Source organism: Pezoporus occidentalis, unplaced genomic scaffold, assembly GCF_034315485.1.
Source record: "Pezoporus occidentalis ecotype Australia unplaced genomic scaffold, CSIRO_AGI_Poc_V1 ctg72, whole genome shotgun sequence".
Lineage (NCBI taxonomy): Eukaryota > Metazoa > Chordata > Aves > Psittaciformes > Psittacidae > Pezoporus > Pezoporus occidentalis.
In genome coordinates, this window is record NW_026916072.1 from 410,328 (window position 1) to 436,617 (window position 26,290).

The 26,290-nt window shown below is 41.3% G+C and overlaps 1 protein-coding gene across 10 annotated transcripts in view; it reads right to left on the reverse strand.

Annotated features, from left to right (window-relative positions):
• Positions 1–26,290, reverse strand: part of CERS3 (ceramide synthase 3) — a 47,544-nt gene that overhangs the window by 13,885 nt on the left and 7,369 nt on the right. For 9 of the 10 annotated variants that reach the window (XM_062642766.1, XM_062642763.1, XM_062642759.1 and 6 more), the window contains 9 exons: positions 18,366–18,548; positions 16,685–16,802; positions 14,535–14,653; positions 10,789–10,846; positions 9,860–9,910; positions 8,540–8,632; positions 8,142–8,270; positions 6,361–6,467; positions 4,781–4,937 (listed from right to left, as the gene is read on the reverse strand). In XM_062642766.1, the coding sequence (XP_062498750.1) occupies positions 4,781–4,937; positions 6,361–6,467; positions 8,142–8,270; positions 8,540–8,632; positions 9,860–9,910; positions 10,789–10,846; positions 14,535–14,653; positions 16,685–16,802; positions 18,366–18,547 (1,014 nt within the window). In that variant the 5' untranslated portion in view covers position 18,548. Of the gene's footprint in view, positions 1–4,780; positions 4,938–6,360; positions 6,468–8,141; positions 8,271–8,539; positions 8,633–9,859; positions 9,911–10,788; positions 10,847–14,534; positions 14,654–16,684; positions 16,803–18,365; positions 18,549–19,120; positions 19,151–26,290 lie in introns of those variants that run through there. The other variant, XM_062642767.1, reaches the window with a different exon arrangement.

Genomic DNA, 26,290 nt, shown 5'->3' on the forward strand with positions numbered 1-26,290 from the left:
TGCAGAAGCTGAGGAGATTCTGAACAGCCTCAGATTAACCTCAGCCAAAGGCATCTGTCAGGAGCAGGTAGTTTGGCCTTCGGGAACTGTATAACTTCACTTCAAAACTGTCACAAAGGGTTATAGCAAATCTGTGAAGAGAGAAATTCACAGCAAGAAAGATAGACAGTAACATAGGCCAGCACCTCTGCAGGTGTAAAGAATCATTACTCTACAGTTTAAGTGGTGAGGGCATGTTTTATAAGAGCATACGATGTCCGTACTCCAAAGGACTTTCAGGCCTTGACTACACATTAATATTAAAACATATCAAGCATTCTAGTCATGGGCACACATTTAGGGATTGAGTTTTAGTAGTAGATCTTTCAGTATAGAAAAGGGAGCAACTGGTTCAAGGAGTCTTTATGTGACTAACCACTTTCCATGGCAAGGACTCTACTGGCATCCCAATATTAGTATGTAAGAAAGAATGAAGGAAAGAAAGTCAACTGGAACTGGCAGAGATGTCTCAGTTTGAGAGCAATCCTCAACAGGCTGAAGCAGAATAACGATGGCTGGGAACAGCAGAAGTACCGTAAGTATTTCACAGCTCTCATTTCAACCCCAAAATAGTATTTTCTTTTCATTTTCAGCTACCCCTACTCTGTCATCCATCATTCTTTGTCTCTGTTCCCTTGGGAATTTGGACCAAATAAGGAGCGAACAAACTATGGACAAGGATATGCCCAACCAAACTCTTTAAAAAGCTTGCTCACTGAGCACAAACCACCTAAGGAATATTGTAGATACATAGGTGGCACCAGCTTATTTTTTTAGAGTGACAAGTCCAAAAGCCTGCTCTACAACACTTCAGCCTTCTTTGCTTCAGGAAGGGGAAAGAACCATGGTGAATCAAATGAAACTGCAACTGGTGACTCCTAATAGTGACCATCAGTGAGAAGCTTACTTGAGGACAGTCTGATGGTGACAAAACAATTAAAAGAGAAACAAAACATATTCCAGGTTACATTACAGTCCATTAAAAACCTGCCATTACCTTCTACCACTGCTGGACTTTGCATCAGCCCTGAAGTACCTGAGTCATGTGGACATCATGCCCATTTCCTACAGCTTACACTTATTACTCAAGATTTAAAGAACCATAGTCTCAAAACTTTAACTCAGTGTGTAATGGCTTTAACATCTATTTTACATCTTAATTTGCCATAACAATGTGGCTCTAAGCTGCTGTCACTCGCTCCCTTTTTCTGACCTTGGAAATAAAATGTTTAATCTCCATGGGATTTTCCTGGCGAGAGATTTTAAATCAGTGCACATGTACATACTTCTCTGTATGTTTTTTCAATTTTCCTAAAATATTCTCATATGTGCAGACATGATGACTAGACATGTTTCAGTGGTGCTTGAAACTCGATACAAGTGGGTAATTTAACCATGTAATTGAACAATATTACAGAAAACACATGGAGTCTCCTAGCAACAAAAGGCCTTGGACATCAAGATGGCAGCAGCAGCGAGCATTGCGATTGCCTGACCTAACCTGAATAGAAATTGCACTGAAGAATGTCCTTCCTCTCACAGCAGAGCTTATCTAAGATACATGGCTACAGGTCTGACCTTTAGGCCTTTTCGCATATACGTGAGAGTTCATATATGTGAGCAACGGCCTCGCTCATATACAGGGTCACAAGACGTCATATGGCAAAGGAAATTTGGGTTCCTTTTGGGATATTTTTATATTTTGCACAAGTAAGCATAAATCTTTGATTTGAAAAATGTAATAGGATCATAAAATCACAGACTGGTCTGGGTTGGAAAGGACCTTAAGATAACCCAGTTCCAACCCCTCACAGTAGATGTCGCCCAAGGCTCTGTCCAACCTGGCCTTGAACCATGCCAGGGATGGGCATTTACCACTTCTTTGGGCAACCCATTCCAGTGCCTCACCACCCTCACAGTAAAGAACTTCTGCCTTATATCTAACTTGAACTCCCCCTCTTTCAGTTTGAACCCATTACCCCTTGTCCTACCACTACAGTACCTGATGAAGAGTCCCCCTCCAGCACCCTTGTAGTCCAATACTCCTGTCCTCTCCTATCCCCGGACAAAATAAAAAGCTTCTTAATGCAAAGTAGCTGAGTACAGCTTAGCTTGTCCATGCAGAATGCCCCCTCACTGGGATATTTCTGGAGGATTGGGCCCAGGGAAAGGTGGCACAGATCCCATGAGCCTGGAGACCAGTGATGCTCTTTGCTATCAGCTCTGGTGTCAGACTCCCATGCCTGAGAAAACAGGGCATAGAGGAACAGAACAAGATCATCCCTCCTCCCTCCTTTCCTTCTTCCTCAGTTTTATTCATCTCTGGCTGCAGCATTTGAGAGGAGGGAAAATAGCAAGAGTTTTAGTCCAAGTTCTTTTTTGCTGAAGCAAGTCAGCCAGCCAAGCAGTGACCCCTGAGGACTGAGGATAACTGTCCCCTTTATTAGTGCAGAGGAGAGGTGACATCTGAGATAAAGCCAATCTCAGGCAAAAGCCATCTATTCCCAAGAAGGAAGAATAAAGCAGGAAGAAGCTACTAACTCAGGAAGCTGCAGTACTTGATGGCATTTCTGTATTAATTCCTGCCTTTAATAAAGCCTCTGCCACAGCCTAGAGATCAGAGTATTGAATCTAGACCCACAGCTCTAAGCAAGAGGTGACACAGCTCTGCGTGACCCTTCGAATAACACCAAAGAGGACCTAGGGGATACATGACACCCTGAAGACTTGGGCCCTCCTGTTTATATTCCCTACAGACTCCCACCTTTCATTTCTGACCCAGACAAGCCCTTTAACCTATCTTTCGAGAGGGGACAACAGCATTTCCTACTGAGAATAAATACATTTGAGGCCACTGACTTTCAGACAGTGCAATGAAATGGTCCAGGAGGATACAATCAGGGGAGACACCTGCTGCTGGATGGATATTAGGAACTGTTTACTACTGCACTACAGCAGTTTTCAGCGGTGACCCCATCAACCCAGAGTGGCTCAAGGCACAGAGGGCACTAAAAACATTCCTTACACCCTTGTTATGCTCAGAGCTTCCTTCTGCTCAACAACAACATCCATCCCTATTCCCAGTTACATCATGACTTCATTTTTCCAGCTGAAGTAGCTAACTGTTGCTTCAAGAAAAATGCCCAAAATTGCCTGTTTTCTGAAGGAAAACTTTAAAAGTCTTGGGCAGAGGAACAAAACCCTTCTAGTACAAGGATGATGGTTTACTGGTATTTCACTGAAATAGCAACAGCTCTTTGTGTGGAGTATGTCTATAACAAATATGTTGGTATAAAAAAGCCGCCTTGCAAACACCATTCTTTGCAATGTTGCCTTTACAGCTTTGGAGGCACTGGCTGCTTTCACAGCCAAGTTTGCCACTGCTATGGAAAACAGGCTGCACATGCAAGCCAGCTGAAGTCATAGGGACTGAAAAGGGCTAGGGCTGCTGCTGCTACCACTGTAAAATGTTATTTGGAAACAGTCTTCTCCCAGAGCTCTATAAGGAATCAAAAATCCATGGTAGGGATGCAGGCTCGGTGCTTGCCCATTTTTTAGCAATGACTAACACATAAAAGTTGTTATCTCAAAATAAAATATTTCTGCCCCTTACAAAGGCATCTAAGCAGGCAGGGCAGAATGGCCTTATATAGTTGGTCAACTAACATCCTCTTCCCCACTGCATCTGAAGACCTTCTTGCATTGTACTCTCATAACCTCAACCAAGTGAATGGAGAGTTATGGGAAAGCCTTTCTCTTCCTCTGCTTCAAGGCAGAGGGATGTCCCTCTTGATTTCACCAGGAGACTTGTGTGAGAACAGCACAGAGACAAGGCCAGAAACAAGAAAATGAGAAGTAAAACATTTTAACACTTAATAAAGCAGACCAGAAATAACTTTGTAATTAATCTAACAGAGGTAAGTAATACACAAGAAATACAAGCTTCCCAGTAGCTAAGGGAACACAGAAGCATGTTATAGGAACAGAATAACACAATCCATTTCTTCTACAGATTTGTCCCTTATGTACAGCTGTTTGCTGTCTAACAAGGGTTGAGTTTGTAACTGCAGTTTTCTTCTAGGCAAGACATTGGGGCTCCCTATGATATCCAGCTGTCTGTTTCCATCAGATTTGAAGAAACCCAGTAATTACAGGATGGTTTCTGTTATCAGTCAAACAACAATTAAATGTGTGTCAGAAGGAACATTTCTATTTCCTTAAGATGCTTCACAGCATTAACTGCCTCAGACAATAGGACAGAGTTGGCTCAATTAAGGTTTTGCATCTTGATCCTCAAAAGAAATGCCACTTTTCAATAGCACAACTTAGGTTTCCCTTTTACTAGCAAAATATACCTGTCAATGCTTAAGCCTCTCCTCTTTTAGTATGTTCCTACAAAGTCCAGTGACAAAAGATTGCTTTCACTCAGAACACAAGAACTTCTAAAGAGTTCTGCGCCATCTCAGGGCTTCAGTTTTTGGGAGCGATCATTTCTCATTTACAATCAGAGCAAAACATCAGATATAGGCAAAACGCACTTTTAGCGGAAGCTTTAATATTCTGATCTATGACTTTAGGTGTAGGTAGAAAGCACATCTGAACAGCTCTATACCCTGAAGATCCCTGTTAAAAATGATGGCATGAAAGCTCAGTAACACAATAAGAAAATCCAAGTAAATGTCTTGGAGGTACTGGCACCTTTGATACTTCCCATGTTTTTCTGCAGGAATAAACTTCTTACCTTTAAGAAAATGAACCTTTTCAAAATCTTGAGAATTAAGTAACCCCAGTATAAATGCAAGCCTTGGAGGATCAACAGCTGCCCATTGAACAGAAAATATGCTATGACAGGAGTCGTGGAGTAGAACGTAGGCTGATACAACGTGGCACGAAGAATCCTGAGAAATAAAGGTCAGCGTTACGGTGCAAGATTTCATCTCTCTGCTATTTACAGCTATTTATAATTTCACATTCCAAACTGATTAATTATTTCCACAAATATTAAAAAGCTCTGCAGAGATGACATTCATTAACAAGCTCTGTCTTAACTAGATTATGCATCTCTATTGAACTAGATTATGCATCTCTATTGAACTACAGACTTCAGAAGATGAGAAATTGGAGTCTTGCACAAAAGTTTTCTAAACAAGGTTAGAAAACAATCCTATTTTTCCAGCTCTTGATCTCTGTGTGGTCTAGATACTATGCAACTGAGAGCCTTCCTATGCCTTATTTTTAATACAAAGTCTCTCTAATCTGAAATCCACACTCCAGAGAAAATCCTACAGGCTTTACAACAGGGCTTTTTGTTAATTAACATATGTTTTGTCCATCTTCAGACTTCACTACTTCTATATTATTTGGGGCTTTTTGGGTACCTTTAATCTCATAATGTTTTGCTTCCAAGCTTAAGAACTCAAGAACAAGAAACTCAGTGAAGCAAAATGATTGGAGATCACTTGTATAGTTAATAAAAAAATAACAATAAAGTGAAAGGCATCAGCATTTCTGAAAGAAAATACTACAGGAAATTAAAACCTTCTGTTGATCAGTGTTCAGAACTATTAATTTAACCAGCTTGAGTCTCTAAGGGTTTGTCCACATTGGGGGAGAGGCATGAATGCAAACTAGAGCAAGTCAACGAAACCATGAATGTGAAACACATTAAATAGCTTTTAAAAGCTAAACATGTTAAGCATTAAGCACTCTAAGCACCCATGTGGATACTCCAAAGCAGATTAAATCACAGTACTCCAAAGTCATGCAAGTGTTTAGCAAGCTATGATTTACTTGTGTTGACTTCATAAATTAATTGGTTCACCTTAACTTTTCTGAATGCTCCTTGCTTGAGAAAGTGGCTCTACCCAAAACTAGGTAGCAAAAGGAAGGCTCTACAAAAATTAACTACATTTATATAGGAATTACACTGGGCTCTGCCTCTGCAGTTACAGCAGCAGGGATAGAATGAAAGGGGAAAGTTAATTCTCCTAGTTAAGTAGCTCAACCCTCTTGAAAATGCAGGAGCTCAGAGCATTTAACTACAACTCACAAAAATAACTTGAATAATACATAAGAGCCTCTATTCAGGTTAGCTGTTTTCAAGAAGCTCTTTTAAGAAACTACTTTTACTGAGCTTAAATTTTTAAAATCAGTTTTGTCAGTTCTTCTGGCTGGCCATTAGTAGCCAACAATAATAGAAGTTCTGCTCCTGCTCTCTAAAGTACAATCCATTCCTTTCCTTTTCCCATCACAACCAATACTAACCTCTCAATGGGAATGGGAATGAAATAAAACCCTGTGATTACATCAAATACTGCTTACCAGAAGGGAAACAGGATGATTCTTGTGATGAAGAATGCAATAGAAAAGATGATAAAGAGCATATTGCAGGTTTTCTCCCAGTGAGCGTAATTAAACATTTTGGCTGCCTGCATTGAATAAAAAACATCAAATGTGTTACAAATATTCTCTGAAATAAGTTCCTTTCTGCATTTTCATAAATAAACACTCATCTTCCACCTAAGCAGGAGGAAGATGTCCTCCCTGTTTGACATGTAAAGCAATCACTTTACTGATACCTAATAAAGCAGTATCAAAACAGATTCTTTGTTTATATTTCTCCTTTCATCTTAAAGGAGAGGACTTTGTATCAAAGGCCTAAATAATCACTCTTGGATCAGAATATAGAAGTGTCATGAAAACAGAGGTGATCTCTCATTCTTGTACCAGATTCAAAATGGGCTGAATCAAAGAGAAGCTGCTGGCCACATCTGCATGCTCAGGAGCGGCAGTGACCCCTTACACACAGGCATGCATTCTGGTGCATGCATGTTACTGACCCTTCTCTATGCCTAATTCAGCTTCTGTTTTCTCCTTACTGTGAATGCAGATCCTCCTGTTGGTCCCTATCCCACTAACAAGGATTATAATTGCTGCTTATGCCCCATCTGAACTGTACAGCTCTTCATGCTTCATTTAGGAATCATCCTGGGCACTGCTGAACAAAACAGATGCTCTCAAGTGTGAACACAGCTCCAGGTGCCAAGCTAAGGTTTCAAACAGCAGTTTGATGGACTTTTTTGAGTGGCAGGGCTGAATTAAGTTATTCTGGTACCCAACTTCAGCTTTCATCTGAGTGCTGTCTTACCAGTTGTCAGCTCAACTGTTTGTAAGGTCACACCGTTAACTGCACCACAAAGCAGTCCAGGAGTAAAAGTAACCAGGCAAAAAACCCTGTATGCACACATCTGATCAGGACCAATCCCAACTGCGTGACCCCACAATTAGTTGTTCCAAAAAAATGGACAGACTATCAGCAGCAGAACTGCACAGGGATGGAAAACAGCCTACAAGGGCTGCTTACACCGGCATTGCCACCAGAAGAAGTGATGAAGCTATGCTCTCAGCCTTGGTGTTATGAAGTCATGATAACTTAAAGTAAAGAGTGAGCATTTGTCTTTTAAGAAAGCCAGCAGCAAGTCTCTATGACCACAGTGCTGTGTGCAGAATAGGAGACTTCTGAGTCTTAAACATTTCTAACCATTGATATTTAGTTTCCCCTTCAGTCCAAGGGAAGAAATGTTTCTTCTGCAATACCTTGTTCAGGGACAGCTTAAGTGTCTCCAGCCAGAAGTCTAATGTAGATGTACCTCTTGGGTCAGAAGAAGGGTGTGAATGTTGACAAACTTAAACCAATTTGGAGAAGTAGCCAAAATTTTGGCTGCTAAATTTGCTTGAGAATTGGTACCATGACAAGCTGTTCACAGGCTAGCCAACTTAGACTAATTTTAACAGTGAAGCAAGAATAATCCAGGGAGGCAGCTGCATTTCCAGTCCCCATTCTGTACTGCAGAACTTCTCTTGTGCTCTTTTCTCACAAGGGATTCTTGAACAGAGTATCAGTTTAAATTATCCAGAAGCTCTTTTTTACCTCACAATTCATGAATCTGTGAAGCTGTGTCTTTGTGGGCATAGAAAGGGATCATATGAAACTTGTGGGAGAAAGATTAAAATGTCACCAAATGTAGCCTGGGCAACAACCAGAAACCCCCCAGTCAAAACACCCAAGACAAAAAAAAAATAGAGATGGAGAGCAGGGTCACCTCAAGCCAGAAATCTGCAGTATCGTGCACAAACATCACCAGCGTCCCCAGACGCACGTAATTAGCGCACCAAGAGCCACTCATCAACCCAATGGCTGCCAAGTGATGAACGACATGAGCCAGAAAATCCTGGGAAGGAGAGAAAAACACAAAGGTAAAGCCAAGCAAATCCAGCCTCCGAAGGTCTGCATGTGGATGAAGTGACAAGCAGGACGTGTCACACGCAGAGATGCCCTGGTAGGAGAGCTGGGATGTGTGCAGGTGTGCCAGGGACAGACTGATGCTGCCCTCATGTGGCTGCACCAAATCCAGTGTCAGGACAGTGCTTTTCCTTACACACAGTTTTCCCCCCTTCACAGAAACAGAGGCTCTAGCTACAAACAAGCATGCCCACTTGCCTTCCTTCTGTTGTCAATCCCCAGTGTAAATAAGAGAGACCAGTAAAAACTAATCTCAGCCATGTAGTACCAATACTGGGATGGCAGCAGGGTCTGTAAGGAAGAAAAGCACAGTTAACTGAGAATAGCAGAAAGCAAATGCCAAGTGAAATCATTTTGTTTTTCCTTTCCTCACTTCTTTTGCTCCACTGCTGAGTCTTGCTTAAAAAATTAAACTAAACTAAATCCCTGTTCTGGGCTTCATTAAGAAGGATGTTCTGGGAGCCAAATATTTTAACCTTTACTCAGACCAAACTCTCAATTTCTGCAGCTCCTCCTTCCCCTCTCTGAATTTCAGCATGCTTTTTTGTGTGCGTTTGTCAGAGAACTACATGCAGAGTGCTTCTGCATTTAATTACAAACAACTGCAAGTAAACCAAGCCCTGCATTTTGCTGAACAATTAACATATTAAACATTCACACAGCCCATGACTAAAGTGTCAGCTATTTATGCTAAAATCCCAGGCATCTGCTTAGGCCTAGATGCTGAGCTTGGCAGTTCCCTTGTTCAATACATTTCCCAGGTGGCAGGAAGTAGGCTTGGTTATCAGGTCCCATGAGTAGGAGAAGCTGGAAAACTGGGGGTCAGGATTCTTTTTATTCTTGGCCCCTGCCTAGGACAGGAATAAGGAGGCAGTGTGTGATGGATCACAGATTCATAAAAATAAGAGTGGGGGGCACATAAGGACCCTTGGCAGATGGGCAAGAAAGCAGTTTGTTTGGAATCATCTATTAATGGGACTGTTAGCAAAATCTTTTAGGAAGAAACAAAAGCCTCGTGACCCTTTTGAACGACCAGAGCATTGAGCAGAGATCCCCAGAGAAGGGATTCAAGTTAGGCCAAACCAAATCACTGCAGCACTCCTTCCCAGCATCACTGAGCAAGAGGGCCCAGCAGGCACACAGCACTTAGGCTGCTTGGCATAACCCTCTGCATGATGCTGTTCTGCAACGCCTCAAAGCATCGTCAGGCCTGGTGGAAGCTTTGGGGTTTCTGCACCAAAACAAGTAACAGAGAAAGCATCTACTGCACACAACAGATAACCTGGGGTGGGAGGAAACAACAGTGATCTGGCTTGAGGGCTGTGCTGCAGCACAGGCAGATCACACAAGTCCTGCAGCAGTCAGCAGGAGGTACCAAAGGAGGGCAAAAGGTTTTGGTGCTGCACCTCTTGAGGTGCTGCCTGTTGGGAGGGAAAAGCACTTCTGCAGATTACCCCTTCCAATGGGAAAATAACCTGGAATGCCTTAAGGCCAATGGCCCCATGCCAAAAACCTCACCTGAAATGGGTAGCCAACCCACGTCTGCCAGATGTCGTAAAACCACGGTTTCTGGGAAGACAGATGAGACAGAGACTGATCGGCTGACTCACAATAACTTGTCTTAACTCAAAATATTCAATACTTAGTATTTCTCTAAGTGAAGCAGGCTAAGAAACTCTAGTCTTGATAACTGTTCCCCATCAATTTCTAAAGAGATCTTGCATCTCAGATTTATTCTATTGGTCCCAGCTTTTGGCTTCTTTTCAGGACACCTGAAACATTCCAGTTCATCATTTCATCATCCAAAGCAGTGGGTGTGTGTTTTATTACTGCAATTACTCAAGATATGTTGCCACAGTGATTAGATTTTGCTGTGTTTACCAGCCACACACACCATGATGATAAATAGTGTTTAGGGAGAAGAGCTAGATGAATGCAGACACACTGAGAACCGTTCCGCTGCTTGGGAGAAGCATTAATGACACCCCAGGCAGTGCTAACGTAGTTACAAGCAGCACTCTCTCTCTTATTCCCAACTTCTGACTCAGCAGCAACACCTCAATAAATAGCCATGAAATACACCATTGTTGTGACCCCCAATAGTGCTGCCAAGAAAGGTTTATGGCCTCCTTTGAGAAAAACATGGCCATGTGATGCATTTGTAGGTGTTAACAAGGCATGTTGTAAAACCATCTGTGGGACTTCTTAAAACTTGCCTTAAAAACACTGATTACTCATAAAGTATTTTATCATACCAGTTCAAAAGATAATTGAAGAATTCAGTAAAACCTCAGTGCATATTGCATCTAGATTACATACAGCAAAGAGCTGAACCCAAAGAGCCACTGAAACAAGTGAGTCATTCAATGGCCTTCCAGAAGGTCTAGAAACCAGCTCTTGTTTTGTTGAAAGTATAAGAATACCAGTCCTTAAAGCAATTAACTTACATCATACAGAAATATAAATCCAGCAATGGAGGATGTGAGATAGAATGAAAATCGCCAGCTGCAAAATCAAAATGAAAAAGAATGAAGAATGATCATATTTTGTATAGAGGTCCTGATCCAGAATTACTGCAAATCATTGTCTATCACAGACAATCTTCACATAAATGCGCCCTCACACTATTACATTACATTTAATATATGTATTAAATGTATCTGAATTATTAATATTTAACTATTTAATATTAATATTTAACTATTAAGCTTTGACTAATTGCTAAGGTAGTAAATCATTTTACACTATCACGACACAGATCTCTCGACTGTGATCACAGCATTAGTTTTCCAGCCGGGCACAAGCTGATCAAGAGAACAGCCACAGCAAATGTAATGAATTCCCTAAACATCAATGTTTGATAACACCAACTTCCCTGCTCCATCAATCCCTCCACAATATGCACACCAAGAACAACATCTCACAGTTCCCTGACTCTAGAAGGGCTTTCAGCCATGTGGCACATACTTTCCAATCTGATCCAGCACTGTGAACACCCCAACAGTGACTTGTTTCAGTTGCTGGGTTAATTTCTTTTGATCTCTCTTAACACAAATTGCTGAAAACAGGGGAGCCCTATGATAAAGCTACTGGATTAGTTTATGTCTTACTACAGAGGTCTGAATAAACTATAAACCTCAATCTTTGAGTAGGTTTGCCAACATTTAGCCCGATTTAAGCTCTTTGTGGCTTAAATCAATATGCAGAAAGTCAGAGAAAACCTTCAGGTTTTCACCACTGATCTGATAAGTCAAAGGGAAAAAAGTTCTTGTGTATCTTAGTGAGCAATGTTGTTGCTTATATATGTCAGAGCAGGATGCTGCGATGTGGAGCCACAATCAGTGTTGTAATGACCCTGGAGCCTGTGTGGGAGGTGTTGTCCCCAGGACTGGGTGCGGCCAGAGACTCAGCTGGAGCATTCCCAATCCCACCTCTACAGGTGATGGAAAACTTCTTCCTTTTCACTCTTCCCCTTGTCAGGAATAAGCCTGAACTTTCCCAGAGCCGCTCTTCAAAACCAGTAAGACATCACTGTGGGACTTCCCATGCTAAGAAAGGCCGTGGTCAAAGACCGCAAACACAGTGAGAACGTTTTACAGAACAAAAGATATCCTGGAGAAGAGCAGCAGCCAGCTTCCCAGGAAACCTAAACTGCCTAAAAAGGAGGAGAGAATGCCACAAGAACACTGTAGAAATGGATTGAGATGTACAGAAATTGTGGCCTTTGGCAAACATTAATGAAGCGCCATATGAGAGATTGACAACAAGAGCCTGCCTGGTAAAAGCAGTCCCTCCTCTCTGAGCCCTACATTACCTGGAGGCTGATATCCCAGGTGGAAGAATGAGATGCTTAAAGACTGAGCCAGCATTTTACAAGAAAAACAAACAAACAAAAGGTGAGACCATGGAATGGAGGAGGCCAGGCATGATCATGTGTCTCACACCCATGGAAGAAGTCAAGAAAACAACTCTAAAATTGCCACTTGATACACTGGTAATAAATAACTGGTTTCCTTTCCAACTTTAAAGCATCTTTCCTCAGGTGATTTGAAAATAACCCTTCAGAACACCTACTGAACAGACAGAAAAACTCAAAGGTACATGGTGGCAATTAGGAGAGCAAATGGAAGGGGAGAGTGGAACCCACAAGTAATACCTGGCTCAGAGTTAACCAAGAGATGCCAGGAAAAGCAACACCGTGGCACGGGACAGACTTTACGCAGGGGTTGATTCTGCCCTCATGCCTCCTGTTTCAAGCAAGGGAGGTGTGAGTAGTCCAGTGGATATAGCGGGACTGATTCTGTGTTGACTGTAAAGTGGTTTTCTGAACCAGATCCAAAGCACAGAGCACCTAACGAGACTGTGCCATTAGTCCCCAGCCTTACAAATATATATTGACCACACTTGGTAATAAACACCCAGTGCTTCAGATGAACTCAATGTGCAAGACTGCCAGAGCACTACCTCATTTTGCATGTAGCCAAGCTTCTTTATGAATTTGGTGAACAAAACCTGAAGTAGAACTCATCCAAATTCACCAAATTTTACCCAAGTGTCTCTTAAGCTCCAAGCCTGGTCACCAGGGAGAGCACTGAACAACAGCTATGCAAAAGGATTTTCTGATTTAACTTCAAGAATCTTTTTTCTTGAACAGAGCCTAGCAAAAGAAGGATTTAGTAGGTGAAGTTAAAGGCTGGTAAGTCTTTTAAGGCAGGGAAGGTTTCATGCAAAGGGCGTTCCAAGCCCAGTGTTGCTTAACTGGAAGCACTAATAGCTTAAGGATGGTTTAGATGTGGCTCATCAGATTTTCCTTGTGATTCAGAAAAATGATCCTGGAGATTGCAGGCTTTCATGAATTTCATAATGCCCAGAACACTGACTACTAGCGTGGAATAACTCTGTTCCTCATTTGTTGCCTTGAGAATTATATCCATTTAAATTCACTGACAGAGAGTAGAGGAAGGTTCACGAAATTGCGCAAGAGAAACCTGTTTGCTTCATCCTCACTCAAGCTGCCAAGCGAGTTTGAATTTCACTCTTTAGCGTGTATTACTACAGCCATGCATCAGTGGCATGTCAGGGCTTTTAGCAAGAACAGGAAATGTTATTGTCACTCACAACACAAAGTTAACTGATTCACAGAACAACAGCAGAAATAAGCCATGGATGTCAGTTAACCAGGAGAGTTTACTCAGGCTTCAGAAAGACACACCTATGTGTATCAACTGGATTTATGCCCACCAAAGGACAGCATCAAATCATTATCATATTGTTTCACACTGATAAAGCACTCAACTTTGAGCTTTGGAGCTGTACTTTTAACCCTTGTGCCTTAAGCTCATCACACTAAAAGGTTAAATATGATGATGATGTGAATTTTTGCCAATAGGATTACACTAGTCAAAATGCAAACCCACAGGACATCAGGAAAGTGTTTTACACCAGTGTTTTACATCATTTCAGTATCCAAAAGGGATGAGCTATGTAAGTCCAGCCATGCCCACTGGGGGATTTGCAATTTGCATGAGATTTTGGCTAACACTGGAATAGTTAAATAGTAAAATGTTTAGGTACGAGGGAGTTCTCACACATTTGTGAAGAATCAGACTCTTGGATGCTTCTCCAGTTTTCAATCATATGCAGGAGGGTTTGAAACTTTGTACATATTCATGATTATCACTCAAAATTGCTCAGTGGCCCACTCTTGGCAGTGTATTTGAGCTCATGTTTTGCACAGCACCCCATGTTCAAGCTGTCACACCTATCATTTAGTTCAGATGCCACAATTCCTGCTCTTGAACTGACATACACATAATAGCATCCCAAGAGGACACCATGGGTACATACATAAACAAGAGGGAGTAAGCATTTTTGTTCCCATATGATTACTGCCAGACACGAACATATTTCCCTATTCTCTGCATGTTTTCATTAAGCACCATGCAGCAGGAGCCTACGAATAAGTCCATTATTACACAAGGAAGAAAACTGTAAAGCATTTTTAAGGTTTTTTTCAGGAGAAACCATTAACCTGATCCTTTAAAGTCACACCATTTGGAGAAACACTACTAGATCCTTTCAATTTGTTTGCGTATGCACAAATCAAAACCCTTGTCAGACAGCCCCAGCTTCCTGGAAATGAATCCCCCTTAAAGCAAACCCCATAATCATCAAGAGCATTGTTTTTTCTTACAAAGCTTCCTGGAATTTCCGAAGCACTGTTGGGATCTCCAGGTTTCGCCGTCTCCTGAACCACTTTTCCACCAAGCGGACAGTACAGTTGCACTTCTTGGCAAGGCCTTGAATATCTGACTGCAAAAAATGGAACAGTGTTAGCAATGAGATGCATTCCGATGTCATTTTCATTTATTTCGTAGTTCACAAATCAGCTTCCCACTGTTGTAAGGTCTTAATTTAAAACTGTGACTAATATTAACTCTTTATGAGGGTTTACTTGCAGGCTTCCTGCTTTAATTTTTGAGTGATACTCACAGAAAACCAAATTTTCAAGACATAATTTTCATAAATAAAGCAGGCATGAAACATTCAGATCCACAGACCCTGCTATTATCTTTCTGGTGGCTTCTGATCATTTCAAACACTCAACTTCTATAGCTGAGCAAGGGGTTGGTCTGGAGAGGGAAGTGCCATGTATTAACCCCTGTGGACATCGTACCTAATTGTACCTATTTATAATTATTACTTTATGTTTAAATTATTTCCTCAGGCGAGACGTGGGCCTGAAATTAAGGTGACCTGAGCTCTGTTCTCAAATCCAACATCTTCCTCTGGTACAGGCAAGTCAGTTAGTCTTGCTGAGCAAAATCCAGACTGCCTTCTTTGGACACCTAAAAATAAACATGGGCTACAGCATTGCCTGGAAATGCATCTAAGCCATCTAAGTCCAACAGTCTGGTGCTCCTGTTTTACGTGTGCTCTTGAAGCTGAAGCAGCTCTGTTCCATGCAGCCATGCCAGCACGTGCTAAGCACAAGGCAGTATGGCTCTTGCATATCTCGGTGCTCAGTGTGCAGCAGCCTGTGGGCTTCCTCTTTCTCCTCCATCCCCAAGTGTGAAAAGTGTGGGCTGACCTGCCCTGGGGCTGCTGTAGGAGTACAGGTAGTGTTCAACTCATCCCTGGGGAAGTTCTTTCCTGGCAAGTATACAGGTATGCAAATAGCAGGTGGCAGCACCACCTCCACCAAGGTAAGTCCAGTTCAGTTGGTCTCCTACCCTCAAAGGAAGCTCTGGAATGTAAGCAAAGGCAACTCAGCTATTGGGAAAAGCAGGAGTGCAAACAAGCTGGGTGTTCAGCCCATCCTGCTGGCTGGGGAGCTCTCTACTTGCCGTGCAGGAATACCAACTGCATTTTGACAGACAGTGGAGACAGTCACCAGCCAGGCCTCTGCATGCTTTCCCAGGCATGCTGCTCCCCAGGCTGGACACCTAAAGGAGGCAGCCTGAATCTTTCCCATGTACTGAGGAACATAAAAATGCTGTGCTTCCCTTCAGAGATTGTCAAACTGTACTCATGCAGGAGGAAGGTATGAAACAAGAGATTGGGATACTTGCCCAGATAGAGAAGAGCTCATATGTGATGAATAGATGAATATATCTATAAGTGATGATATCAGGCAAAAGTCACAGTAAGAGAATAGTAGAGTTAGGGATAGAAAGCAAGCTTCCACATATCAATAATTCTCAATATCCCTCATTACTAGAAAGCACATACATATTTTCAAAACCAGTGTGCAATTGTTTGGTAACTGTAGGTAGGTAAGTGAATTTTGAGGCTGCATTCCCAGTGAAGTACCTGTTTCCCATCAACAATCATGCTGCCTCATTTTTGTGGATGGTAAACATTGGCTATTACATTTTAGTTGCTCCAGTTTAAAAACAAACAGCAAGGTAACAGAAAGATTGTTTCTCTTTCTCACATAAGCCAGGATTAAGTATGCAGCAACATAATGGATCAAAAGGCTTCCATGCCAGTGATCCAGTATTATTGCTTGCGATAAATATGATACCACTTTCCAACAACAGATGTCAGCTGATGTTTTCTCCAGGCAGAATGAATTAAAGACGGGACACTGATCTTCACTGGAAATATTATTAACAGTCAAACCTAGAATAGCACACCAGAAAATTAAACATCTTCAACATATTTTCTGGTTGGATGCCATATAACCTTGTCAGCAGAACAGCAACACAAACCCAAATAAATTAAGTCATCTGTCAATCAGCTGGAACTCATCCCATGATGTCACTGCTGATAGCTGATTGAAACAGTAAGACTTGGGATTTTCCAAAACCAAAACTAGATTAAAAGAATGAGAATCCTTACTTGGGATGGATGTTTTGAGCACTCCCGGAAATAACTCTCTAAAACAGGATTAGGCTGTGGCTTCACACGTCTTACATTCTTTATACCTAAGGCTTTTGCTAGAGGTATAGCAATGTATCTGAAAAGACATACCATGAAAATCTTTTAGAATACAACACAGTTACATAGACCTTAGCTATTCTCAAGCCAGGATATGAAGAAAATAAATCTGAAGCAAATTAATCTGCCCTCTCTCACTGCGCTGTGAGAGAAAGGAATCTCCCTCCAGCTAAACCCAAGAGGGAACCACAGCATATTAGCAGTTATTTAAAAAAAAAAGCAGACCCAGGGACTCAAACTTGTCATCACGAAATGCTGTACTCAAGTGAAGATCCTGATTTTTGTGTCCTTGTGTTTCCAGAGGCATATCGGAGTTAAGCAACAGTTACAGGAGAGTGAACCAAGAACAGATGCTCTCTGTGTGTGAGCTGAAAGATTGCTACTGGGATACTTTCTCCTAGAGGCAGATAGTCACTCAGCACATTGCTTCATGAGGCTACCACTGCCCAAGGTGCCAGATTTGGCTCGTGGCCTCTAACTTGTATCAAGCAGCAAATTCCCCAGACACTGACGGCTTTTCCTCCCCTTTCATTTTCCAACACAAATTGTTGCAGAGCACACCAAAAGCTTTGCTCTTCTACTTGGGCAGGCTTCTCTAAAATAGCCCCCCTCACTCCTGCTGATATCAGCAATTGATTCCTTATTACTCACAGCAGTGGTCAGTTTTCCTCATTCATGGGCAGATTCACTGCAGGCCAGATGTGTGGACTAATTATTCACACGAGCCATTTCCAACAGCAGCACAGGGAGACACACTTGGGCAAGCCTTTACTCAGGAGACACTGAGAGTGGTTCTAAACATATGATCCAAATTACTTTTGATCTTTAACACGAATGATCTTATCTGCTTCTGTTTTAAGTATGTCCAACTTACGACATTCCAAATTTCCTCATTCTATCCTGAAATAATTATAGAAACCTACTAATCACATTCTTTAGAGAAAAAAAGGCACAAATAAATAAGTCAAAACACCACAAATCTTAACATATTCATAGCTTTCTTCTGTGGAGCACATCTCTGCCTGTCCCATAAGATTCCAGCTGCAGAAGCAATCCATCTTTCAGTGTCGAAGCGAGGGAAAAAAGGAATCAGTATTACTAGATGTGCATAAAATGTTCACATGGAACTTTGAGATCCCTCCAGTCTGCCTAGTTCTGCTACAGCTAGACACCTGGGATCTATCAGCCTCACACAAATGTTCTGATGGAGGACTAAAGGAAAGGAGAGGTTTGGCAAGGAGGACAAATACCTTTACCTTTCCACCAGAGGAGAAAAGCAAAAGGAAGCCCAAATGGTTTTGTATTAATTGTATCTCTAGCAAATTGGTAATTGAATTATCCAGATGTTTTACAAAAGCTAGATAGAAACATTTTCCTTCTAATTGGACCACAGCCACGTTCTTAGTGAAAATATTTCCCAATTTTTCACCTGCCCTGTTAGCTGTACTAGATTTTTCCAGCAAACCACCAACTAATGCTCCTTTACAACGTGAGAACCTTGATCTAAAGTTATGTTATTTTTTACATATTTTTAGCATAATAAGGATTAACATCAGCATACAATTGTGTTCATGTTTCTTACCTTTCACTGAAGAACCGGATAATCAGCAATACAAAAGCATATGGAATTGTGGCATATAACTGATGTGCTTTTGGAAAGACAAGTCCATCACGGTCTACAAAATGTGCCCACGTGACGTTGATGGGCATCCAGATATTTTCCCACCAGAACCAGCTGTTGAGTGTCTTCAATATGTGCGCCATGCTAAGCAAAGAAAGAGATGATACAAAATTATTCCTGATGTATTGGAAAGAAAATGTATGAAACAAAACATATTGAACCTTGGGAAGAACAGTGGATCCCAGCTGGAAGGATATTACCTAAAGATAAGGTACAAGCAGCAGATGAGGCTTGGGTCCCACAAGAACAGGCTGCCCTGGCCTGCACAGGTTGTGCTGGTATTGCAGGTCCAACTGAAGCACTCCACAGAGAGCATGTAGGCACTATAAATTTAGACGCTCAGGTGTCCTTGACTAAAAAGACAAAAGGCTTTTGAAATCCGCCAGGGGGAAGATAATCTGCTGTCACATTTGAGTCCTTCACGCTGACTGCTTAGTACCTGGACAAAATCTTTTGCAATGATAATTTATAATCTACTATTCCAGTGCATAAAAGATACTACAGAGAACTGATCTTCCCTAGGCTCCCTTTGTAAATTAAGTGGGTAGAAGAGTGAAAAAGAAATAAGAAAGTCCAGCAGATGACTCAGTTCTGTAATAATGAAGACATTTTGCTGTTGAATTACTGCTATTTAATATACTAATGTGAATATATACCTTGATCTGATTTTGTGAACACCTGCGCACAGGGCCAAGTGTAAATACTACAGTACACAGCAAGGTTTTGGAGGGTTTGCAGGAAATGCTGTGATTTGACCGTGACCAAATCCTAGATCAGAACAAAACGTCTAAAATTAGTCCTTGAAGGAAAGAAAGTCACTTAAACCATTTCATTCTTATAAAGTCTTATTTTTAACCTTTGCAATCTACATCATACATTTCTGTTATCCCTCCTTCAGTTGTGAGGACTTTACACTACAAACATGTTATATACCCTATAAAAGTATAAAATCCAGTAAAAATAGGAGTTACTATGATGTTTTCCATAATACTGAAACATGTATTTTTTTCTATAATTTCTAGGAATAACAAAATTAAACAGCTTTTCCATACTAAAGTTTCCTGTAAACCACATGAAACATGAGGAAGTAACTGGTATCACTGAACATAGTTTCCAATAAAGAAACTAAAGGAGATGGGAGAATTTCAACAAAGTCTCCTTGTAGCATCAGACACCCCAACAGAAGATCTTACAGTGATATATTTGTACATGATCAAGTGATAAGATCAAATCCTGCTGAGGCCCTTTCACGGTATGCGAGCAGGAGCCACACGGCTTTAGCTTTGCCTGCAGCCACATGCAGCTCCTGCCCATGCTGGATTAGGGCACTTGGTGCACTTACACAGCCTTCTAGGCTAGGACAGGGCTGGCTCTGAAGCCCACTTTAATCAGCAGCTCAATGAGCAATCACTGTCATCTACACCAGGACGCTACCACTAAGCTGAAGCTTTGGAGCATGTCTGTGAAACAGTGACTTGTATCCATCAGAGCTGGGTTAACAGACACTGTGAATCAATGTACTGCCCCAGCACAGTAGTCAGTATTGAACTATTAATAACCCAACCATTTAATCTTTTAAAATGCCAAAAGGGGACAGTAAAAATCTGCTGAATGAATTGTGTGTATAAGAAAATGCAAAAGTAAAGGAGGGAGAAATCACAATTGCTCCTGCACTAAGACTTTATATGCCAAGTTTCAGCCTACAGCAATTTTTTACTGCTGAATTATAAACTCCTGGAAGTAGGGATTTATAATGGGGCTCCTAACAGACCCTTAACTACAGCTACCAGGCGCCATGATAATGAAGCAGGGCTTTGAAATACGACGTTTTAGGTCAGACAGAAAGGCTTGCAAACTGCCCTAGAAGACCAGGGGAGAGACTCATTACACAGTCCTGCTTCCTAATATATCTGTATTTTTAAACTCAACTGTGCATTGCAAACTATCACAAACTGTAGCTGTAATAAAAATAGGCCAGTCTATTATAACACAGTGGAAAGAACACTAACAGTTGAATTAGAGTGAGACATGTCGTAGGGATTTATAACTGAATATGCACCCAGAACACCTAACCCTAAAAGCAAAGAGTAGTGCATATTTTCATATCAGATTCTTGGGATCTCGCTAATTCATGTGTTCCTTCCAGACATGGACGTCAAGTTACCTTAAGACCTTTCAGGTCTTAAACTGGTTAATACATCTCTACCAAACCAAGATCGTAAGCACATGCTTAACCCTAAAATTTAAAGGAATTATGGGATTTGGGGTCTGATCCTGAGCCCACAGATTTCAGTAGAAATCCTTCCTCACAACCACCACAGAGACTCATAGAAAGGTGGGTTCTCCAAAAGCCTTGTTCCTGTGATTGCTTGTATTTGTACCAGGTCTTGCCTGGAACACAAAGGATCAGACCATCACAGATGAACATTGTCCAAGTAATTCTTAGAAATCAGTTGACATCTGTCTGCAGCCTATTCTTATGTTTCATTACTCTTAAACTGGATCTTCACCCTACATCCAACTTACGTTTTCACTACAGCAAATCAGGCCATTCCCCAAGCAATCTTAGAGATTTCCATCTTCATAATAGCAGCTGTTCAAGTAGTTGGGATGTTCTCCTGTCTCCCTTCAGCTTCAGTTCTCACCATGAGGTTCCTAGAGCACCTGCAAGGTGTGGAATTCACTTCAAACACATCTGGGCAGCAATGACCTGAGTATTTTGCAGTTTCTTTCTGCTCTTAAATGGCTGAAGCTGTGGCTGTGTGATTAAGTAGTTTAATCCCTCCTTAAATCATGGATATCCTGAAACATATAGGAACCCTTTAAGTACTGTTTTGTCACATACATTTTACACAAGCAAAGCTCTCTTCTCCTATACTACAAACAAGCTGTGGCCCTCTCAGCTTGCTGAGAAATATCCCACATGTACATTGTATGTTTTTGTGTATGGGAAGGAAGCTGACACTCAACAGAAGCCTCCATAGTGTGAGCAGGAAAGGGAAGGCAGCCACCACGCATCCTCTTGAGGAAAGGTCTGTCTTGTCGTGTCTGCCACCCAGGGGCTATGAGCAGGGATGGTGAGGTAGATGGGCATTTCCTCATGTACTGCCCAAAATCTGGGTGGGAAATGGGAGAACCAGTTTCTTATCACTTGGGTGAGTGGAGTGTTTTGCAACAGGCACCTCTGAGATGTGCTGCAGCTGCAGTCCCTAGAACCCAGGCTCATTTCCTTAGCAGATCCATGTAAAACTATGACAACTTTTGTCAGGAGCTGGTTACCACACACAAGCATGTGTTCCAGTGTAACCACAAGTGGGGGTAACCAGTTCCAGTGCCGGGATCAGGCTACAGATACTGGATTTCAAAGGCAGCTGATCCTTCTAGCTTGCATAAACTCCAAAGCTGTTATTCTCTGTTCCCACCCACAACTTCCAAATAGCGGACAGCAGATGCAAAGGCCCAGCTTGTCCTGGTTTGGAACCAACTCTAACAAGAACACTGAAAGTCTACCCAGCCTGAACCTCCTATTGCTAGGAGTGGTGAGCTCAGAACTTCCTTCTTTACAGCACCAAGCAAACAGGAATGGGAAATGACCACCGCTGAGTGACCCACATTTTGCCCAACCTAGGGTGAAACCCTCCTGCTTCTTCCCAAATTCCTATCCTTTCACCAGCACCACGAATGTTATTTTCACTGACAAAACTGGAATCATTGCCCTTGTGCTGAAGGGCCTGAAAGTCAGTCTGACAATCAAATACAGGTATTTTAGAAACCTGGACAGTTCCCCTGCATTTTGGAAATTCAATACTTTAAGTAAAGAAATCTCTTCCTCGCTAAGGATCTCCTCTGTTGCCTAATCTAGTTTTAAATGGGCTACTTTAAAACAGGAAAATCAGGAATGATTACTTCAGGAACTGCATCCTTTATAATTAAAGGAAAGCCTACACAGTTGGGAAGTACCAATGTGAAGTTTCTTTCAAACCTCTGTTCCTTGGATCCTTGATCTATTCCATTAAAACCCAAAATTTCAAATTTTTAATGCTGTTAAGCAAAAAAGGGCAAGTTTTGGTTTGACAAAAGCTATGTGTGGTTACATTTTGACAAACAAATTCAGGAGCTGCTTTGAAGTGGAATTTCTGGCTGCTGCAGTCTGGGGAATGAATACAAAGAAACAGAGCCAAGGCCTTTGATTGTGTCTTCCACACAAAAGCTCTCCTTTGCAAAAACTGCATTTCCAAAACCAGAACTAAGAGAAGGTGATATCCAGGTGCGAAGGATGTGTCAAGGAGGATTTCCTATCCTTATCAGAAAACTCAGTGGACCACTAACACAAATACGAAAGTGAAAGAAACCTTCATTTCTCCAAGCATTTTACTAGACCATCTACTCAGTGTGACTCCAGTGTAGCAGGGAAAGAATGGAATCAGGAAAGAGCAAGAATAACACAATACTCCTATTTCTTTCATCACTTGGTAGAATTGGTAAAGGTGGTGCAGCAACTGTTAGGAAAAATCAAATCTCACAGATATCAGAAGAGACAGGAAAGCTATTCCAGGCTGTTAATCATCAACATTAAACCAAAGTGGTTTAAAAGAGTAAATAAGGATCAGATCCACTGTATCACAGGGTTTGGTTTTGCTTAAGACTTAGCAATATCTGCAACAGCTAACACACACATTTCAAAAGGAGATTCGTGATCTGCTAAAAATAGATAGCACATTGTTTAAAGAATCCAACTGCAATCACCATCATGAGATGGGTGAAAAATATGGGACCTTCATTTTATTGCTAAAGGTATAGAACCTTCTTCCTACTGAGGAGAGCAGCAGCACTACCTAAATCATACCTTTAAGAAAATCCCAATACTACAGAAAAGTGAGTTTTAGTAAAATCTAACACCTCCTTCCCCCTGCTATGTACAAACCCCAACTTGTGAATGGTTTAGTATCTGTGCATGTGTTGACAGTTGATACTGTGCCATACAACCGCTCCAATGTGCGGCTGCTGCTTTACCCGTCTAGTGGAAATACTTAAAAGTTTGGGAACTCGCAGAATGTGATACCAGATTAACTTCTCCACCGAGTTTTTTATGCTTAAGAATTATTAGTCCCTAAGGCAGTAAGACCAACCCTGCCCTGCACTGTTTTCTTCCACACAAACCCATTTATTCAGGCATCGGTTGTTATTTGTAAGTATCTGCCAGTTGAAAACATCACTTGCTCCTGCTTCTACACACTGCTTTTTGTATTTGATCAAGCAGTGTTTTGCACCTAACTGGCATAATGGGTTTGAACCATGGTTTGTGGAGGAAAGAACTGAGTGAAGGATATTGGATTGATGCTACTATCTTCTTGCATCTGGTCTGTCCAGAAGTAAGAACACAGTTCAGTTGAATTCTGCAGAACCTAAGCCACAGCGTGAATGGCATCTTATCAAGCCTACACACACAACCAGTGGCAGCATGGAATAAAAGAGCTGTTGAACTTAGAGGTTCTTATGATGAAACACTGAAATACTCCATACACAAACCAGCTGAATTAAGATTGCTTTGAGACCTTTAACTTCAGATTTACTCCCCAGCTTGTGCAAATCTCAACTGTAAACAGTTTAAGTGCCTGGTTATAGGGCAATTAGAGTATTTTATTTCTTTTACTATTCTATCACATTACCTTGTAACTTGGGTCCTATATTGTAGCAGGCTGAAATAGCACTTTGAATAAATCTCAATTAAGGTGGCAAGTGAGTTTTATATTTTACCCTGTTCTCTGGGGGGGGGGGGAAACAGAGAGCAAGACCTGTTTGAAATCATTCATTTTCTGGGTTGAAGTTACCATGTTCTCTCTACTTAAAGGTAAATCATTTTTGAGCAGCTAAAATGGTTTTAGCTGATCGCAGGCAGCTGAAGAAAGTGAAATACAGTTCTCACATGGTACAGTTAGAGTGCTTTTAAGCCTTAAAAATCTGTGACATTGAGAGAGTTGATTAAGAAGCTGTGAAATAACTCAAATATCTGCACTAATTTTGAGGTAAAAAAAATAGTTCTTTGGGGAAAAGAGAAAAAAAAGCCCTATCCAAAATACAGGTTCTTAAGAGAAGCATAAATTCATAAATAATTTGAACAGACCTAGAAGGACACCACTAGTTGCTTCACGAACTTATTAGTAATACTTGTCAGAATTTAAGTATGAATTTTTTCTTCAAATTATTACTACTGGGAAAAGATGCAAAAATGATCATTTTTGTAGCTTACCTAAATTTTTAAATAAAAACCTAAAGTCTAACTTAAAATGCTAAGCTATTTAATAGAGTTTTCACCAGAGTTGCGAGTCTTGGTCACTTCTTTAAGACAAGTGTTAGGGGCAGAGAAGAACAGAGCAGCATTTGGGTACACAGTGACCAGGATAAGCACACTATGAGAAGTACAACTACCACAAACAACAGGAAGACAGCAGAATAGCAAGGAACTAGACGGAAGACCTGAAGATGCAGAGGCAAAGGTTGTTCACTTCTCCACCTGCACATGACTCAAGGTTTTAAATTGGCCCCTGGGAGGCGGTGAAAGGGATGGGGCTGGTGCATCTGTACTCTGGAAAACTGTCCTATCTGCAGCTTCTCAAAACAGTCTTCAGCTCATGTGTATACAGTGGCTCAAGCTTGTATGTTAATGATCTCTCCACCACCCTGAACCAGGCATCCAACCAAGTCTGTTGTGCTCCACTGTTCTTAGTTCTCCTCCTGTTGGTTATCCCCTCTTTTGCAGTTTAACCTGCCCAGACATCCTCCACCCACAAAGCCAACCACAGGAGGAGCCAGAACAGAACTGGTATTTCATTATTTCAGCTACTGTTTGACAGCCTTTTCATGTTCTAACAAATGCAAGAGAGAGATCTTCAGCTAAAGAACCAGCATAGCCTCTTCTCCAACAGTGGCAGCCCAGCTGAAGACATGACCAAACTAGGAAGCTAGCTAAAAATAGCTATACAGTACAAGAAAAAAAAGAGGGGAAAACAGGAACAGGGTTCCTCCAGCTGAATGTTACAACATTACTATGAAAGAACTCTGTCTGGCAGCTTGTTTAAATGTGTTATTTATAGCACTAGCTTCTTCTGATCTTCAACAGGTAAGTCTTATAAAAAACCTGCCAGACCTAATTTCTTATAGAACATTTTTTCTTAGCATTTAGCAGAACAAAATTAGAATTAGCTTTTTCAAGGTATTCAAACGCAAAAGCGGGAGGCTTTTTTCAATCACATTTACATCATTAACTAACATTATTTCTCCTGTTAATAAATTTTCCTCCCTTCCATTTCAGAAAGCAGCGCTTTTACAAGCACTTAATAGAATAATGATACAAAAAGAAGAGCAAAACTGCTACTGTAACCTGTACTACTTTCCTCTAAAATATAAAGCAGTTCTCACAGGTGGGAATACTTAGTGGCAACACATAAAATCTCATTAGCACCCATTCCACTCTTCATCTGAAGACTATCACAATAGCTGCTTCTAATCTTCCCTTACAGAACAGGCAGGGTTAGACCAGCACATGCTAACGATGCCAAACAGAAATGAGATGTAGGGAGGAGGGGGGAAAAAAACCACCACCCCAGAACAGAAAAAAAAGGAAAGAAAAAGGCATTCTTACCTTTATGATGTTGCAGTCCAAGAGAACATAAGCACATTAGCAGGGAAGAGGCATTACACTCACTACTTTGACAAAGGTAAACACGCCCTATCTACAAAACTCTTTCAAATTCTTCAGAGACCCACCCAGCAAAGCTGCACTTCAAGATTTCTGACTGAAGGCAATCCTGATGTCATATGGATCT